The sequence below is a fragment of the Bufo bufo genome, chromosome 5 (genome assembly GCF_905171765.1).
Source record: "Bufo bufo chromosome 5, aBufBuf1.1, whole genome shotgun sequence".
NCBI lineage: Eukaryota > Metazoa > Chordata > Amphibia > Anura > Bufonidae > Bufo > Bufo bufo.
The window spans coordinates 350,523,440-350,542,013 of record NC_053393.1 but is presented as its reverse complement, the minus strand read 5'-3'; the positions used below and the strand labels follow the sequence as shown (position 1 = coordinate 350,542,013).

At 43.6% G+C, this 18,574-nt stretch overlaps 1 protein-coding gene across 1 annotated transcript in view; it reads left to right on the top strand.

Annotated features, from left to right (window-relative positions):
* Positions 1-15,761, top strand: part of MYO10 (myosin X) — a 256,328-nt gene extending 240,567 nt beyond the window's left edge. Inside the window, exons 37-41 of the mRNA XM_040431698.1 lie at positions 228-364; positions 1,103-1,223; positions 1,367-1,819; positions 2,000-2,191; positions 14,771-15,761. Coding sequence (XP_040287632.1) covers positions 228-364; positions 1,103-1,223; positions 1,367-1,819; positions 2,000-2,191; positions 14,771-14,881 — 1,014 coding nt within the window. The 3' untranslated portion in view covers positions 14,882-15,761. The remainder of the gene's footprint in view (positions 1-227; positions 365-1,102; positions 1,224-1,366; positions 1,820-1,999; positions 2,192-14,770) is intronic.
* Positions 15,762-18,574: the final 2,813 nt, after the last annotated feature.

The window sequence follows — 18,574 nt, the reverse complement described above, 5'->3', positions numbered from 1 at the left end:
TGCTGGCAGCAGATCATCAACACTCAGCTGCTTACAAACAATGATTCTGTATGGGGACGAATGATGGCATTAGTGATCGCTCCTTCCCATACTGTGATGGAGATCACTGCATGTAATTGCTTCCTTCCCAACAATCGCTTGCTACATTGTGTCATGTCAGGCCTTTACATTGTGTCGTGTCAGGCCTTTACATATCATTCATGAGTAAACCAATTTTCTCTTTGTAGGTTGTAGAGAAGTTGATCCGAGGCCTGGCCATGGAAGATAGCAGAAATATGTTTGCCCTCTTCGAGTACGATGGGGTTACAGAAAAAGCCATTGAAAGCAGAGCTGTTGTGGCAGATGTACTGGCTAAATTTGAAAAGTAGGTTTCACATGCTCGCCATTAACTAGTGATTGTGAATCGTAAAATCAAAAAGTAGCTCAAATCATTACATTGCATGCAGATGTGTTTTCCATTAGACTCTTATTTTTCCCACAGTCCATATGTGACAATTTAATATAATACTTAGACATAATATATATAAACCACATACAGTATCTCCTTCACCACCTTTTGTCACTAAACAGTTGAACCAGTTGAATCCAAGTCATTAAGTTATAAGGAATAATCATGATATATTATGGCCCATGCTGCTACAAATGGCTTCTCTGGTTACTAGAAGACACAAGGTAGACTTTGCCCTAGACTCCTGGGGTGGGACAAGTAACATCAACCATCAACTTCCTGATTCTGTCTTGAATCACAGGAAATGGGAGGAGATGCCTGCTTAGCTAATAAATGGCATCAGCAATGACCTGCCTCAGCCATTAATTGATCAGTAACTAGCTGATCAGGAATCTCCTGGCATTTTTCTGTGGAAAGCAGGGGCAAGCGTCAAAACAGCAGCAGAAAGGGGATTGGTGAACTCTAGGCCATATATTAAACATGTAATCCCACTGGACAACCACTTTAACTTCTCCTTTAAACTTTTTAAAGTAAAAAGCATTGATGTTTTAATATAGCTGTCATTTGAGCTATTAGATCATGTACATATTAATCTCTACAGGAATTTGTCAGGGATTAAGTAGAAAATCTTATACAATGTTTTGTCTTTCAAAGGCTTAGAGCAAGTGCGGAAACAGGAGACAGACAATGGAAGTTCTACTTTAAGCTGTATTGCTTCTTAGACACTGAACATGTACCAAGGGACAGTGTTGAATACGCATTTATGTTCGAACAGGTAAGAGTAATGTATAAAAAAAACACCTTGCCTCCCACTTTTTTACTTTTATTTATTTTACAGTAGGAAAAACTTTAAAACAAAACTGCACGTAACGCACAGCACAAATATCTAATTCTACATAACGTTATACTTTTTCTCAGGCACATGAAGCAGTTATTAGGAGCCACTATCCAGCACCTGAAGAAACTCTACAGGTTCTAGCAGCTTTAAGATTGCAGTATTCCCAAGGAGACCACAGCCCACACACAGCTGTACCAGAGATGGAACAGTTTTACCCTATTCAGAGACTAAAGTCACGAATTTCTCAGTCCACCAAAGTGTCCACACCAACAGAACGATGTGAAAGGAAGAGGTCTAGTTTCTTGGAAGGTACCTTAAGAAGAAGCTTCAGAAGTGGCTCTGTGAGTAAACAGAAGGCAGAAGATGACCAAATGTTGGATATGTGGGTTAAAGAAGAGGTGATGTCAACCAGGACCAATATTATTGATAAATGGAAGAAACTACAGGGAATGACTCCAGAGCAATGCATAACCAAATACATGGGCCTGATAAAAGAATGGCCTGGTTATGGATCAACGCTGTTTGATGTTGAGGTAAGAAAACTGTATTTATCGCAGTTTCAGATTAGATGTTTGGTACTTTTTAGTGGTATGCTAGATAGACATGACATGATAAGTTCACATCAAATAACTTGCAATAAGTGTTTCTTTACCATCATATATACAGATTCTTACTCAGTTCTAACAACTTTTGGGTGTTTGCTTGGTCTACAGTGCAAAGAAGGTGGATTTCCTCAAGAACTGTGGTTAGGTGTGAGTGTTGAATCTGTTTCGGTGTACAAAAGAGGAGAAGGAAGACCTTTGGAAGTATTTCACTATGAACATATCCTTTCTTTTGGTGCTCCATTAGCCAACACTTACAAGATAGTTGTGGATGAGCGGGAGCTTCTGTTCGAAACTAGTGCGGTAAGTAAACCCTGTATACTAAAAGCCACATTCAATATAGCCACAATTATCATATTTTTCTTTATATGTAGGTTCAGTCTCAATAAAATTTGCTGTATCACATTTAAAATGTTGTCAGCTGCTCTTTAGCAACAGATTACAGACTGTCACTTTGTCAGCATACTTGATTACAGGGGTTATCCCAGAATGACAACTAATAACCTATGCATAGGATAGGTGATAAGTGTTTGATAAGTAATGTCCAAATGCTAGGATTAGTGTTGAGCGAACAGTTCGAGCATAGTTCGGGTCCGTACCGAATTTTGGGGTGTTCGTGACACGGACCCGAACCCGAACTTTTTCGTAAAAGTTCGGGTTCGTCGTTCGGCATGTATTTTGGCGCATTTTGAAAGGCTGCAAAGCAGCCAATCAACATGCATCATACTACTTGCCCTAAGATGCCATCGCAGCCATGCCTACTATTGGCAAGGCTGTGATTGGCCAAGTGCAGCATGTGACTCAGCCTCTTTATAAGCTTGTGCGCACGTCGGGACGTGCTCACTCCCGATGTGAATAGAACAGGGATAGACGCAGCTGATGCTAGGGCGAGAATAGGCAGGGATAATTGAATAACTGGAAGCAAATTTCTCTCCTCCACCTGTGATTCATCTGAACAACTGCAGCTGAGCTGCTTTTTTGATAGGGATTGGCTATTTTTAGAGTGGCCAGAGTGATTTTTCCATCCACATGTACCTGGGCTGACCGCCGGCCGCCATTTTGCGACTTGTAGTGCTGCAGCAGAAGCTGCCACAGTGTGCATTCCAAAGCTCCAAACAAGTCAGACATCTACACCTGGGATTCAGACCAATAGCGATTTAGCAGCACAGTCCAAGGCTATTTTTTTTAAAGGTTGTGCAGACCATTTTGTGGCACATGTTACTGGGCTGATAGGCGGCGGCCATCTTGGGACTAGTGCTGCAGCACAATCTCTCCCAACGTCCATTAATCACTTGTAATAGTGGTCTGTGCCATAGAAATCCTACATCAGGGACTTGGGTGTGCTTGTGTCACCCCTACTAATACCAGTCCACCTGTAATCCATACAGTGAAAAGCCATAAAGTATTCCAGTGAGGGAATTTTTTTTTTATTTAAAAAAGGCCAAGTTAGTTTATCTGGCGTTCAATATACTAGATACAGTTAGGCCTGCGTTTCATACATCTGGAATTAGCAAACTAATGTGCTGGGGTTGGGAAAACATATATGTACCCATACTAGAATCTGTCAAAGAAAGCGGTACTCACATATAACAGTCATTCCATCTGTAATCCATACAGTCAAAAGCCATAAAGTATTCCAGTGAGGGAATTTTTATTTTATTTAAAAAAGGCCAAGTTAGTTTATCTGGCGTTCAATATACTAGATACAGTTAGGCCTGCGTTTCATACATCTGGAATTAGCAAACTAATGTGCTGGGGTTGGGAAAACATATATGTACCCATACTAGAATCTGTCAAAGAAAGCGGTACTCACATATAACAGTCATTCCATCTGTAATTCATACAGTCAAAAGACTGAAAGTATTCCAGTGAGGGAATTTTTTTTATTTAAAAAAGGCCAAGTTAGTTTATCTGGCGTTCAATATACTAGATACAGTTAGGCCTGCGTTTCATACATCTGGAATTAGCAAACTAATGTGCTGGGGTTGGGAAAACATATATGTACCCATACTAGAATCTGTCAAAGAAAGCGGTACTCACATATAACAGTCATTCCATCTGTAATCCATACAGTCAAAAGACTGAAAGTATTCCAGTGAGGGGATTTTTTTTATTTAAAAAAGGCCAAGTTAGTTTATCTGGCGTTCAATATACTAGATACAGTTAGGCCTGCGTTTCATACATCTGGAATTAGCAAACTAATGTGCTGGGGTTGGGAAAACATATATGTACCCATACTAGAATCTGTCAAAGAAAGCGGTACTCACATATAACAGTCATTCCATCTGTAATCCATACAGTCAAAAGACTGAAAGTATTCCAGTGAGGGGATTTTTTTTATTTAAAAAAGGCCAAGTTAGTTTATCTGGCGTTCAATATACTAGATACAGTTAGGCCTGCGTTTCATACATCTGGAATTAGCAAACTAATGTGCTGGGGTTGGGAAAACATATATGTACCCATACTAGAATCTGTCAAAGAAAGCGGTACTCACATATAACAGTCATTCCATCTGTAATCCATACAGTCAAAAGACTGAAAGTATTCCAGTGAGGGAATTTTTTTTATTTAAAAAAGGCCAATTTAGTTTATCTGGCGTTCAATATACTAGATACAGTTAGGCCTGCGTTTCATACATCTGGAATTAGCAAACTAATGTGCTGGGGTTGGGAAAACATATATGTACCCATACTAGAATCTGTCAAAGAAAGCGGTACTCACATATAACAGTCATTCCATCTGTAATCCATACAGTCAAAAGACTGAAAGTATTCCAGTGAGGGAATTTTTTTTATTTAAAAAAGGCCAAGTTAGTTTATCTGGCGTTCAATATACTAGATACAGTTAGGCCTGCGTTTCATACATCTGGAATTAGCAAACTAATGTGCTGGGGTTGGGAAAACATATATGTACCCATACTAGAATCTGTCAAAGAAAGCGGTACTCACATATAACAGTCATTCCATCTGTAATCCATACAGTCAAAAGACTGAAAGTATTCCAGTGAGGGAATTTTTTTTTATTTAAAAAAGGCCAAGTTAGTTTATCTGGCGTTCAATATACTAGATACAGTTAGCCCTGCGTTTCATACATCTGGAATTAGCAAACTAATGTGCTGGGGTTGGGAAAACATATATGTACCCATACTAGAATCTGTCAAAGAAAGCGGTACTCACATATAACAGTCATTCCATCTGTAATCCATACAGTCAAAAGACTGAAAGTATTCCAGTGAGGGAATTTTTTTTTTATTTAAAAAAGGCCAAGTTAGTTTATCTGGCGTTCAATATACTAGATACAGTTAGGCCTGCGTTTCATACATCTGGAATTAGCAAACTAATGTGCTGGGGTTGGGAAAACATATATGTACCCATACTAGAATCTGTCAAAGAAAGCGGTACTCACATATAACAGTCATTCCATCTGTAATCCATACAGTCAAAAGACTGAAAGTATTCCAGTGAGGGAATTTTTTATTTTATTTAAAAAAGGCCAAGTTAGTTTATCTGGCGTTCAATATACTAGATACAGTTAGGCCTGCGTTTCATACATCTGGAATTAGCAAACTAATGTGCTGGGGTTGGGAAAACATATATGTACCCATACTAGAATCTGTCAAAGAAAGCGGTACTCACATATAACAGTCATTCCATCTGTAATCCATACAGTCAAAAGACTGAAAGTATTCCAGTGAGGGAATTTTTTATTTATTTAAAAAAGGCCAAGTTAGTTTATCTGGCGTTCAATATACTAGATACAGTTAGGCCTGCGTTTCATACATCTGGAATTAGCAAACTAATGTGCTGGGGTTGGAAAAACATATATGTACCCATACTAGAATCTGTCAAAGAAAGCGGTACTCACATATAACAGTCATTCCATCTGTAATCCATACAGTCAAAAGACTGAAAGTATTCCAGTGAGGGGATTTTGCTTATAAAAAATAATATATTTCATTGTGGTGCGAGTTGAATCGCAACAATGAAGAAAAATACTATTAAGGGACGAGGACGCGGTCGTGGTGGTGTCCGTGGAGCCTCTGTTGCTGGTAGAGGACGTGGCCGTTCGGCCCCAGGCGCACACAGTAGGGAACGAACTCCCTCAACTAGCCGGCAGAATGTACCGCAATATCTCGTGGGGCCCAATGCCGCTCTTAGGATGGTAAGGCCTGAGCAGGTACAGGCATTAATCGATTGGGTGGCCGACAGTGCTTCCAGCACGTTCACCACATGGTCTTCCACCCAGTCTTCTGCGGAAAGCGCACAGGTGGCACCTGAAAACCAAGCCCATCAGTCTGTCACATCACCCCCAAGCATATCAGGGAAACGGTCTGAGCCACAAGTTATGCAGCAGTCTCTTCTTCTGTTTGAAGACTCTGCTTCCAGGGTTTCCCAGGGGCGTCCACCTAGCCCTTCCCCAGTGGAGGAAGACATACCATGCACTGACGCACAACCACTTATGTCTCCAGATGAAGAGGACATGGGAATACCACCACAGCAGAGTCACCGACTCTCTGATGATGACGAAACACAGGTGCCCACTGCCGCGTCTTTTTGCAGTGTGCAGACTGAACAGGAGGAGGTCAGGGAGGGAGACTGGGTGGAAGACGATGCAGAGGACGATGAGGTCTTAGACCCCACATGGACTGAAGGTCGTGGCGATGACTTTCACAGTTCAGAGGAAGAGGTAGTGGTGAGACCGAGACAACAGCGAAGCCAAAGAGGGAGCAGGGGGCCAAAGCAGACGAGCCGCCGCCCCCAGAGTTCGCCTGCTACTGGACATCGCCAACAGGGACCCAGCCCCACAAAGGCAGCTTCAAAGAGTTCCCTGGCATGGCACTTCTTTAAACAATGTCCTACCGACAAGACCCGAGTGACTTGCACGCTCTGCCATCAGAGCCTGAGGCGAGGCATTAACGTTCTGAACCTCAGCACAACCTGCATGACCAGGCATCTACATGCAAAGCATGAACTGCAGTGGGGTACACACCTTAAAAACCAGGCACTCGCTGAGGCTCCCCCTGCTCCCTCTACCGCTGCTGCCTCGGCTTCCGCCTCGAGAGGAATGTTGCCACCTGCCGAGCAGCAAACAGAGGATGTGCCACCGACACCACCACCACCGCCACTGTCAACTAGCGTCTCCACTATATCACACAGCAGCGTTCAGCTCTCAATATCTCAAACCTTAGAGAGGAAGCGCAAATTCCCCCCGAGTCACCCTCGAGCCCTTGGCCTGAACGCCAGCATTTCTAAACTGCTGGCCTTTGAAATGCTGTCATTCCGGCTGGTGGACACAGACAGCTTCAAACAGCTGATGGCCATGGCTGTCCCGCAGTATGTGGTTCCCAGCCGCCACTACTTCTCCAAGACAGCCGTGCCTTCCCTGCACATGCAAGTGTCCGATAAAATCAAGTGTGCACTGCGCAACGCCATTTGTGGCAAGGTCCACCTAACCACAGATACGTGGACCAGTAAGCACGGCCAGGGACGCTATATCTCACTAACTGCACACTGGATGAATGTAGTGGCGGCTGGGCCCCCGGCGGACAGTTCCTTGGCGCACGTCCTTCCGCCCCCTAGGATCGCAGGGCATCATTCTCTGCCTCCTGTAGCCTCCTCCTCCTACTCGGCTTCCTCCTCCACTGCTTCCACCAGCTCATCCGGTCAGCCACACACCTTCACCACCAACTTCAGCACAGCCCGGGGTAAACGTCAACAGGCCATTCTGAAACTCATATGTTTGGGGGACAGGCCCCACAGCGCAAAGGAGTTGTGGCGGGGTATTGAACAACAGACCGACGAGTGGTTTCTGCCGGTGGGCCTCAAGCCAGGCCTGGTGGTATGCGATAATGGGCGAAATCTCGTGGCAGCTCTGGGACTAGCCGGTTTGACGCACATCCCTTGCCTGGCGCATGTGCTGAACTTGGTGGTGCAGAGGTTCATTCACCACTACCCCAACATGTCAGAGCTGCTGCATAAAGTGCGGGCCGTCTGTGCGCGCTTCCGCCGTTCACATCCTGCCGCTGCTCACCTGTCTGCGCTACAGCGGAACTTCGGCCTTCCCGCTCACCGCCTCATATGCGACGTGCCCACCCGGTGGAACTCCACCTTGCACATGCTGGAGAGACTGTGCGAGCAGCAGCAGGCCATAGTGGAGTTTCAGCTGCAGCACGCTCGCGTCAGTCGTACTGCCGAACAGCACCACTTCACCACCAATGATTGGGCCTCCATGCGAGACCTGTGTGCCCTGCTGCGCTGTTTCGAGTACTCCACCAACATGGCCAGTGGCGATGACACTGTTATCAGCGTTACAATACCACTTCTATGTCTCCTTGAGAAAACACTTAGGGCAATGATGTTAGAGGAGGTGGCCCAGGTGGAGGAGGAGGAGGAGGATGAGGGCTCGTTTCTAACACTTTCGGGCCAGTCTGTTCGAAGTGGCTCAGAGGGAGGTTTGTTTAAGCAGCAGAGGACAGGTTCACAAGTCGCCAGCCAAGGCACTGTACTGGAGGAGGAGGAGGATGAGGAGGAGGAGGTGGAGGGGGACGAGGATGACGCAAGTTCACAGCGGGGTGGCAGCCCAGGCCCATCACTGGTGCGTGGCTGGGGGGATACGGTGGACGATGACGATACGCCTCCCACAGAGGACAGCTTGTCCTTACCCATGGGTAGCCTGGCCCACATGAGCGAATATATGCTCCAATGCCTGCGCAACGACAGCAGAGTTGCCCACGTTTTAACGTGTGCAGACTTCTGGGTGGCCACCCTGCTGGATCCCCGGTATAAAGACAATGTGCCCACTTTAATTCCTGAACTGGAGCGCGACCGTAAGATGCGCGAGTACAAGCGCACGCTGATAGAGGCGCTCTTGAGAGCATTCCCACATGTCACAGGGGAACAGGTGGAAGGTGAAGGCAGAGGAGTGGCAAGAGGTCGCCAACGCAGCTGTGTCACGGCCAGCTCATCTGAGGGCAGGGTTAGCATGGCAGAAATGTGGAAAAGTTTTGTCTCCACGCCACAGCTATCTGCACCGACACCTGATACGGAACGTGTTAGCAGGAGGCAGCATTTCACTAACATGGTTGAACAGTATGTCTGCACACCCCTCCACATCCTGACGGATGGTTCGGCCCCATTCAACTACTGGGTTTCGAAATTGTCCACGTGGCCAGAGTTAGCATGTTATGCCTTGGAGGTGCTTTCCTGCCCGGCGGCCAGCGTTTTATCTGAACGCGTATTCAGCACGGCAGGGGGCGTCATTACTGACAAGCGCAGCCGCCTGTCCACAGCCAACGTGGACAAGCTGACCTTCATAAAGATGAACCAGGCATGGATCCCACAGGACCTGTCCCTCCCTTGTGCAGAGTAGTCCTTATTAACTGCCTAAAACATGTCTTGTTGTGCTACGGGCCACTTCTTTATTTGATACAAATTTTATGAAACCCACAGTTGAATGAAACTCTTCTCTGTCTGGGCGCCGGGGCCTAACCAGATGAAAGTGGCCGGTTAAACTAACGGGTGACATGAAGCCATAACCTCTGCCATGCTACCTCTGTCTTCTGTCTGGGTGCTGAGGCCTAAGTCAAATAAAGCGGTCTTCTGCTGTGCTGGGGGATATGAAGCTAATCTCTGACCTCTCTCCTCTGTCTGGGTCCAAAGGCCTAAATCACTGAAAGAGGCCTTCTCCTGTGGTGTGTGATATGATGCCAGAATATGTGCTGTGGGGCCTCTCTCCTCTTCCTGGGTGCAGGGGTCAAATAAACTAAATTGTGGCCTACTCCTGTGGTGGTTGATATGATGCCTGATTCTCTGATGTGGAACCTCTCTCCTCTGTTTGGGTGAAGGGGTCAAAGTAACTAAATGGTGGCTTCTCCTGTGGTGGCTGATATGATGCCAGAATATGTGCTGTGGTGCCTCTCTCCTCTTCCTGGGTGCAGGGGCCAAAGTAACTAAATGGTGGCTTCTCCTGTGGTGGCTGATATGATGCCAGAATATGTGCTGTGGGGCCTCTCTCCTCTTCCTGGGTGCAGGGGTCAAAGTAACTCAATGGTGGCTTCTCCTGTGGTGCCTGATATGATGCCAGAATATGTGCTGTGGTGCCTCTCTCCTCTGTCTGGGTCCAAAGGCCTAAATCACTGAAAGAGGCCTTCTCCTGTGGTGTGTGATATGATGCCAGAATATGTGCTGTGGTGCCTCTCTCCTCTTCCTGGGTGCGGGGGTCAAAGTAACTCAATGGTGGCTTCTCCTGTGGTGGCTGATATGATGCCAGAATATGTGCTGTGGGGCCTCTCTCCTCTTCCTGGGTGCAGGGGTCAAAGTAACTCAATGGTGGCTTCTCCTGTGGTGGTTAGTATGATGCCAGAATATGTGCTGTGGGGCCTCTCTCCTCTTCCTGGGTGCAGGGGTCAAAGTAACTCAATGGTGGCTTCTCCTGTGGTGGCTGATATGATGCCAGAATATGTGCTGTGGTGCCTCTCTCCTCTTCCTGGGTGCGGGGGTCAAAGTAACTCAATGGTGGCTTCTCCTGTGGTGGCTGATATGATGCCAGAATATGTGCTGTGGGGCCTCTCTCCTCTTCCTGGGTGCAGGGGTCAAAGTAACTCAATGGTGGCTTCTCCTGTGGTGGTTAGTATGATGCCAGAATATGTGCTGTGGGGCCTCTCTCCTCTTCCTGGGTGCAGGGGTCAAAGTAACTCAATGGTGGCTTCTCCTGTGGTGGCTGGTATGATGCCAGAATATGTGCTGTGGGGCCTCTCTCCTCTTCCTGGGTGCAGGGGTCAAAGTAACTCAATGGTGGCTTCTCCTGTGGTGGCTGATATGATGCCAGAATATGTGCTGTGGTGCCTCTCTCCTCTGTCTGGGTCCAAAGGCCTAAATCACTGAAAGAGGCCTTCTCCTGTGGTGTGTGATATGATGCCTGAATATGTGCTGTGGTGCCTCTCTCCTCTTCCTGGGTGCGGGGGTCAAAGTAACTCAATGGTGGCTTCTCCTGTGGTGGCTGATATGATGCCAGAATATGTGCTGTGGTGCCTCTCTCCTCTTCCTGGGTGCGGGGGTCAAAGTAACTCAATGGTGGCTTCTCCTGTGGTGGCTGATATGATGCCAGAATATGTGCTGTGGGGCCTCTCTCCTCTTCCTGGGTGCAGGGGTCAAAGTAACTCAATGGTGGCTTCTCCTGTGGTGGTTAGTATGATGCCAGAATATGTGCTGTGGGGCCTCTCTCCTCTTCCTGGGTGCAGGGGTCAAAGTAACTCAATGGTGGCTTCTCCTGTGGTGGCTGATATGATGCCAGAATATGTGCTGTGGTGCCTCTCTCCTCTTCCTGGGTGCGGGGGTCAAAGTAACTCAATGGTGGCTTCTCCTGTGGTGGCTGATATGATGCCAGAATATGTGCTGTGGGGCCTCTCTCCTCTTCCTGGGTGCAGGGGTCAAAGTAACTCAATGGTGGCTTCTCCTGTGCTGATTGATATAAAGCTGATGGTTGTGCCATCTGACATGGTTGCCAGGGTCTGATTCAATGGGGGCCTACTCCTGTGGTGGGTGATCTAAATGCCTGATTCTCTGCTGTGAAACCTCTCTCCTCCGTCTGGGTGTAGGGGTCAAAGTCTTTCAAAGTCGCCTTCTCCTGTGCTGATTGATATGAAGCTGATGGTTGTGCCATCTGACATGGTTGCCGGGGTCCCATTAAATTGTGGCCTACTCCTGTGGTGGTTGATATGATGCCTGATTCTCTGATGTGGAACCTCTCTCCTCTGTTTGGGTGAAGGGGTCAAAGTAACTAAATGGTGGCTTCTCCTGTGGTGGCTGATATGATGCCAGAATATGTGCTGTGGGGCCTCTCTCCTCTTCCTGGGTGCAGGGGTCAAAGTAACTCAATGGTGGCTTCTCCTGTGGTGGCTGATATGATGCCAGAATATGTGCTGTGGTGCCTCTCTCCTCTTCCTGGGTGCGGGGGTCAAAGTAACTCAATGGTGGCTTCTCCTGTGGTGGCTGATATGATGCCAGAATATGTGCTGTGGTGCCTCTCTCCTCTTCCTGGGTGCGGGGGTCAAAGTAACTCAATGGTGGCTTCTCCTGTGGTGGCTGATATGATGCCAGAATATGTGCTGTGGTGCCTCTCTCCTCTTCCTGGGTGCAGGGGTCAAAGTAACTAAATGGTGGCTTCTCCTGTGGTGGTTGATATGATGCCTGATTCTCTGCTGTGAAACCTCTCTCCTCCATCTGGGTGTAGGGGTCAAAGTCTTTCAAAGTCGCCTTCTCCTGTGCTGATTGATATAAAGCTGATGGTTGTGCCATCTGACATGGTTGCCAGGGTCTGATTCAATGGGGGCCTACTCCTGTGGTGGGTGATCTAAATGCCTGATTCTCTGCTGTGAAACCTCTCTCCTCCGTCTGGGTGTAGGGGTCAAAGTCTTTCAAAGTCGCCTTCTCCTGTGCTGATTGATATGAAGCTGATGGTTGTGCCATCTGACATGGTTGCCGGGGTCCCATTAAATTGGGGCCTACTCCTGTGGTGGGTGATCTAAATGCCTGATTCTCTGCTTTGAAACCTCTCTCCTCCGTCCGGGTGTAGGGGTCAAAGTCTGTCAAAGTCGCCTTCTCCTGTGCTGATTGATATAAAGCTTATGCTTGTGCCATCTGACATGGTTGCCGGGGTCTGATTCAATGGTGGCCTACTCCTGTGGTGGGTGATCTAAATGCCTGATTTTCTGCTGTGTAACCTCTCTCCTCCGTCTGGGTGTAGGGGTCAAAGTAACTAAATGGTGGCCTACTCCTGTGGTGGGTGATATGATGCCTGGTTCTCTGCTGTGGGACCTCTCTCCTTTGTCTGGGTGCTGTGGTCAAAATAATAGTAAGTGACCTTCTCCATTGGTGGGTGACTTGAAGCCTGATTCTGTGCTATGGGACCTCACTCCAATTAATATTGTTTAATTTTTATTTATTTTATGTTAACTCATCATTTCCCTATCTACATTTGTTTGCAGGGGATTTAACTACATTTTGCTGCCTTTTGCAGCCCTCTAGCCCTTTCCGGGTGTGTTTTACAGCCTTTTTAGTGCCCAAAAGTTCGGGTCCCCATTGACTTCTATGGGGTTCGGGTTCGGGATGAAGTTCGGGTCGAGTTCGGATCCCGAACCCGAACATTTTTCGAAAGTTCGGCCGAACTCGTCGAACCCGAACATCCAGGTGTTCGCTCAACTCTAGCTAGGATCCCTACCAATCATAAGAATCACAGTCTCCATGTCCCTTGTTTAAATAGAGTGGTTTTGCGCATGCGCAACCACCACTCAATCCGCTGTCTATAAGACTGCTGAGTACAGTTTGGGTAATTCCATCAGTCCCATAGAAATGAACAGAGTGGTTCTCATGATTGGTGGCGGTTCCAGTGATCATAATGGGTTTCTCATCCACAAAATAGGGGATAAATATTGCTAATGGGAAAACCCCATTAAAGAAGCTAGTGAACAATGTGCAGAATGTTAAATGTCTTGCTGCAATTCTCAGTGCTATTGCCATCATTTTATATATCATCAGGGGCGTAGCATTTTTTCTGTCTGAGTTAAAATAATGCAGTGTCTTTACCCGCAGCCCTTTACAACCTCATAAGTAACACAAAGTGACATAACAATGCTATAAATGTCATTTTTATAAAGTAAAATAAATGAAGAAACACAACCCAAAATTGACTCTTCATGAATGTATTTCTCTTTAACTTCATCATTTAACCTGTTCTGATGGAGATGTTTATACTTCCTTTTAAATGTTTACTCTGTCCCAGCCTGAGTTACCCCAGGCCGTGTGTTATGGGTGGGCTGCAGTGTCCTGTTCAGGTTTATGTAACGATGACTGCGGGATGTCACTATGGACCAGGTTTTACTTAAAGCATCCCAAGCAGGGCAAAGCATCTTTAACTGTGCTCCCATGTTATGAACAGATTATGTCCATGTCTGAAAGGCAACGAGCGTAGAATAGCGCATGTATGCCACAGGGATGCACCTTGAGAAGGCAACAGTATCATAAGGGATACATGGTATGTGGGAGGCGCTGTTACAGACTGTGCATCTGGCCGTTACTTAAGGCTCCTTTACACTGGCCGAGCACCGACCAGATAATCACTAGCAAGCATTATCTGTAGCAATGATCTGCCGATATAAAGGTGCTGCCGATTACCCAAAGAACGAGCAAAACACTCTGTGTGGACACCTAAATAATCGTCTGTCGGCAGCAGATTGTGGTGTCTAAACAGCCTCTGCTGCTGGCAAACAATGATTATGTATGGGGGCGAGCGATGGCATTAGTGATCACTCCTTCCCATACTGTGGAGGAGATCACAGCATGTAAATGCAGCAGTCTCCGTCACTGACAAGCAGGCTGCTGCTCCGTCTAGCAGTGTAAAGCGATCTTTAGTGTCCTGGGCAATTTGGTGTACTTTTCCTTTCTAATTTGTCTGTGTACAGCTCCTGTATTCTGCTGATAGCACTAAAACGTGCAGCTTCCCCGCTGCTTCCTCGATTACAAAGGAAGTGAATCGGGTATCAGATGAATAACAGAGAATTGAATATACAATATTGCTCAGCACACTTCATAGTAGAATATTTTTGTGACTAATACCATTTAACAACCGTTCATATAATAATATATGTATATAATAATAATAATATAATAAAATTTATTTATATAGCGCCACTATATTCTGCAGCGCTTTACAAATTCATAGGGTTCATGTACAAAACAAAAGTAACTGGCTAATATGCAACTGAAACACTAGGAGTCAGGGCCCTGCTCGCAAGAGCTTACAATCTATATGTATATAATATATAGCATGTACCATATATTGGGAAATAACCTAATCATTTCATTCTCTTTTCTGCCTCTGATAAAGGTGGTTGATATTGCAAAGCTGATGAAGGCATACATCAGTATGATAGTGAAGAAGAGATACAGCACCACGCGATCAGAAAGTAGCCATGGAAGCCAGGGAAGCTCTAGATGAAGATGGTGCCTCACACATATCTCCTCTGACCATAGCTTGATCCTCGCCTCTAATTGAAAGGTGCTTCAGTAATATGTAACTTAACATTTGTCATCGCATATCCAGGCTTTCATGGCAGTCAGGAGGATGTAGTGCCTAAACTATTAGAAAAGACAGCATGATCCCAAAGTATATTGCTTCTCAGTGACCATTGCCTTAGATTTTAAGACCCTGCTCTGAATGCAGAGTGATGTGCCTTTACCCCGGATACCCCATATGTCCTCCTGGTTTCCTCATGAAAAGTATTGGAGAGCTGCAGGCAGCGTCCCCAGGATCCATTAATGATGCAACTTTGTATTTTTTGTCTGTTTTTGTGTGTGAATCTTGTAAATTCTTATTTTTTATTCCAGGTATTGTATGAAAGGGAATGTTAATGTGCAATGCTGTGTGTATATTTTAATTGATCAGTTACATGGGGCGATTAAGGTCCATAGTGTGTTATGAATGGTATAATGCCACTTTTACCATTTTGTATAACTATCTGTCACCAGTATACATCCCCTGACTGCTGTATGTTAAATGAAGAGATGACATAGCTACTAGAAAGAGTACAGTATTTATAAACTGCCTTGTTATGAAGATGCATAAGATGTCAGTAGCACTTGCTCTACAAACGTTTTCTTTACTTGATTGCCATATTAACATTGTTAAAGTGCTTGTAAATAGGTAAATGTGAGTGCTATATTTTTCTATGGAAAGTTTTAATATGAAGCAAAATATTTCACCACCTAGTGGTTAGTGTCAGAAAAGCCAAATCTTTATTCTGCAATGGGACGGCAATATGTTGAAAAGATTTGCTTTATTGTAATATAAACTCTTGTCAATAAAATATTGTATTTAATGTGGATCAGTGTGATTTTTTTTTTTTTTACTTCCGTGAAATTTTTGTATGCATTGCAACAGACTAACTTTCAAGTAGAGGATTAAGGAGTCGAGAATCATGCCAATGTGGAACTGATGGAGAAGATGCCATACTACTCTCCACTGTTTCCACTTGTGTATTATTGCTGTTATAAAATGTGATCATACATTCCAGACCCCAAAAACTAAGGATAACAGCAAAATCCTATAAAAGTAATACAATTTGCTAGAGACATTATAAAAAACGACAATCAGCCGAGAAGACTTCTGTGCAAGTGGTCAGTTACGTTACAATATTAATTGGTTCCAGGACAACCATTGTAAATTGAAAATATTGTAACTTGAGTTTATGGAAAGTGTCTTCAGAGGCCGAATGGTATCCCAAAGTAAGAGAAAATTAAGATGTAGAAAAAAATAAAGGCAGATAAACCAAATCCTTACATATGACAGAAGTAGATGATGGAAGCTGTAAATCATTTTCTATGATAAGGACAGGAGCTTCATCAAAATCTTCTTTTCCCCAGTAAGATCCCTGATAAACATGGTAAAAAAGCACAATTATAGCAGGTTCAATGAGGTTCAGTGTCCAACCAATATTTTCTAACTACCTGGGTCTAAAGACTTATTTCTCCTAAGGAACACAAATAATCTTTATTTATGAAACCAGAAAGGGATCCTACACACCATTCAATGGATCATAAAATGCCTGTGTTGCATATAGTGTGTATATAGAGTAAGGCTAGGTCTACACGATGACATTTGTCGCACAACATTTTGTTGCACCAATGTCGCGCAACAATTTTTATAATGGCAGTCTATGGTGTCGCACTGCAACATGCAGCGACTGCGACGCAACAGTCGCAGAAAATCCATTCAAGATGGATTTTTCTGCGACTGTTGCGTCGCAGTCGCAGCATGTTGCATGTTGCAGTGCGACACCATAGACTGCCATTATAAAAATTGTTGCGCGACATTGGTGCAACAAAATGTTGCGCTACAAATGTTGCAGTGTAGTTGTGCCCTATCTGTCGCGCGACCACGCGACAAATGTCGTTGTGTAGACCTAGCCTAAGTGTAGTCTATATAGGGTAAATGTAATCTATATAGTATGTGTATATAGAGTAAGTATAGTCTATATAGTGTATGTATAGGGTAAATGTAATCTATATAGTGTGTATATAGAGTAATTATAGTCTATATAGTGTATGTTTAGGGTAAATGTAATCTATATAGTGTGTATAGAGAGTAAGTATAGTCTATATAGTGTATGTATTGGGTAAATGTAATCTATATAGAGTAAGTATAGTCTATATAGTGTATGTATAGGGTAAATGTAATCCATTTAGTGTATATAGGGTAAGTGTAGTCTATATAGTGTATGTATAGGGTAAATGTAATCTATATAGTGTGTGTATATAGAGTAAGTATAGTCTATATAGTGTATGTATAGGGTAAATGTAATCTATATATAGTGTGTATATAGAGTAAGTATAGTCTATATAGTGTATGTATAGGGTAAATGTAAACCATTTAGTGTATATAGAGTAAGTGTAGAGTCTATATAGTGTATGTATAGGGTAAATGTAATCTATATAGTGTGCATATAGAGTAAGTATAGTCTATATAGTGTATGTATAGGGTAAATGTAATCCATTTAGTGTATATAGGGTAATTATAGTCTATATAGTGTATGTATAGGGTAAATGTAATCTATATAGTGTGTATATAGAGTAAGTATAGTCTATATAGTGTATGTATAGGGTAAATGTAATCCACTTAGTGTATATAGGGTAAGTGTAGTCTATATAGTGTATGTATAGGGTAAATGTAATCTATATAGTGTGTGTATATAGAGTAAGTATAGTCTATATAGTGTATGTATAGGGTAAATGTAATCTATATATAGTGTGTATATAGAGTAAGTATAGTCTATATAGTGTATGTATAGGGTAAATGTAAACCATTTAGTGTATATAGAGTAAGTGTAGAGTCTATATAGTGTATGTATAGGGTAAATGTAAACTATATAGTGTGCATATAGAGTAAGTATAGTCTATATAGTGTATGTATAGGGTAAATGTAATCCATTTAGTGTATATGGGGTAAGTATAGTCTATATAGTGTATGTATAGGGTAAATGTAATCTATATACTGTGTATATAGAGTAAGTATAGTCTATATAGTGTATGTATAAGGTAAATGTAATCCATTTAGTGTATATAGGGTAAGTGTAGTCTATATAGTGTATGTATAGGGTAAATGTAATCTATATAGTGTGTGTATATAGAGTAAGTATAGTCTATATAGTGTATGTATAGGGTAAATGTAATCTATATAGTGTGTATATAGAGTAAGTATAGTCTATATAGTGTATGTATAGGGTAAATGTAATCTATATATAGTGTGTATATAGAGTAAGTATAGTCTATATAGTGTATGTATAGGGTAAATGTAATCTGTATATAGTGTGTATATAGAGTAAGTATAGTCTATATAGTGTATGTATAGGGTAAATGTAATCTATATAGTGTGTATATAGAGTAAGTATAGTCTATATAGTGTATGCATAGGGTAAATGTAACCTATACAGTGTGTATATAGAGTAAGTATAGTCTATATAGTGTATGTATAGGGTAAATGTAATCTATATATAGTGTGTATATAGAGTAAGTATAGTCTATATAGTGTATGTATAGGGTAAATGTAATCTATATATAGTGTGTATATAGAGTAAGTATAGTCTATATAGTGTATGTATAGGGTAAATGTAATCTATACAGTGTGTAAATAGAG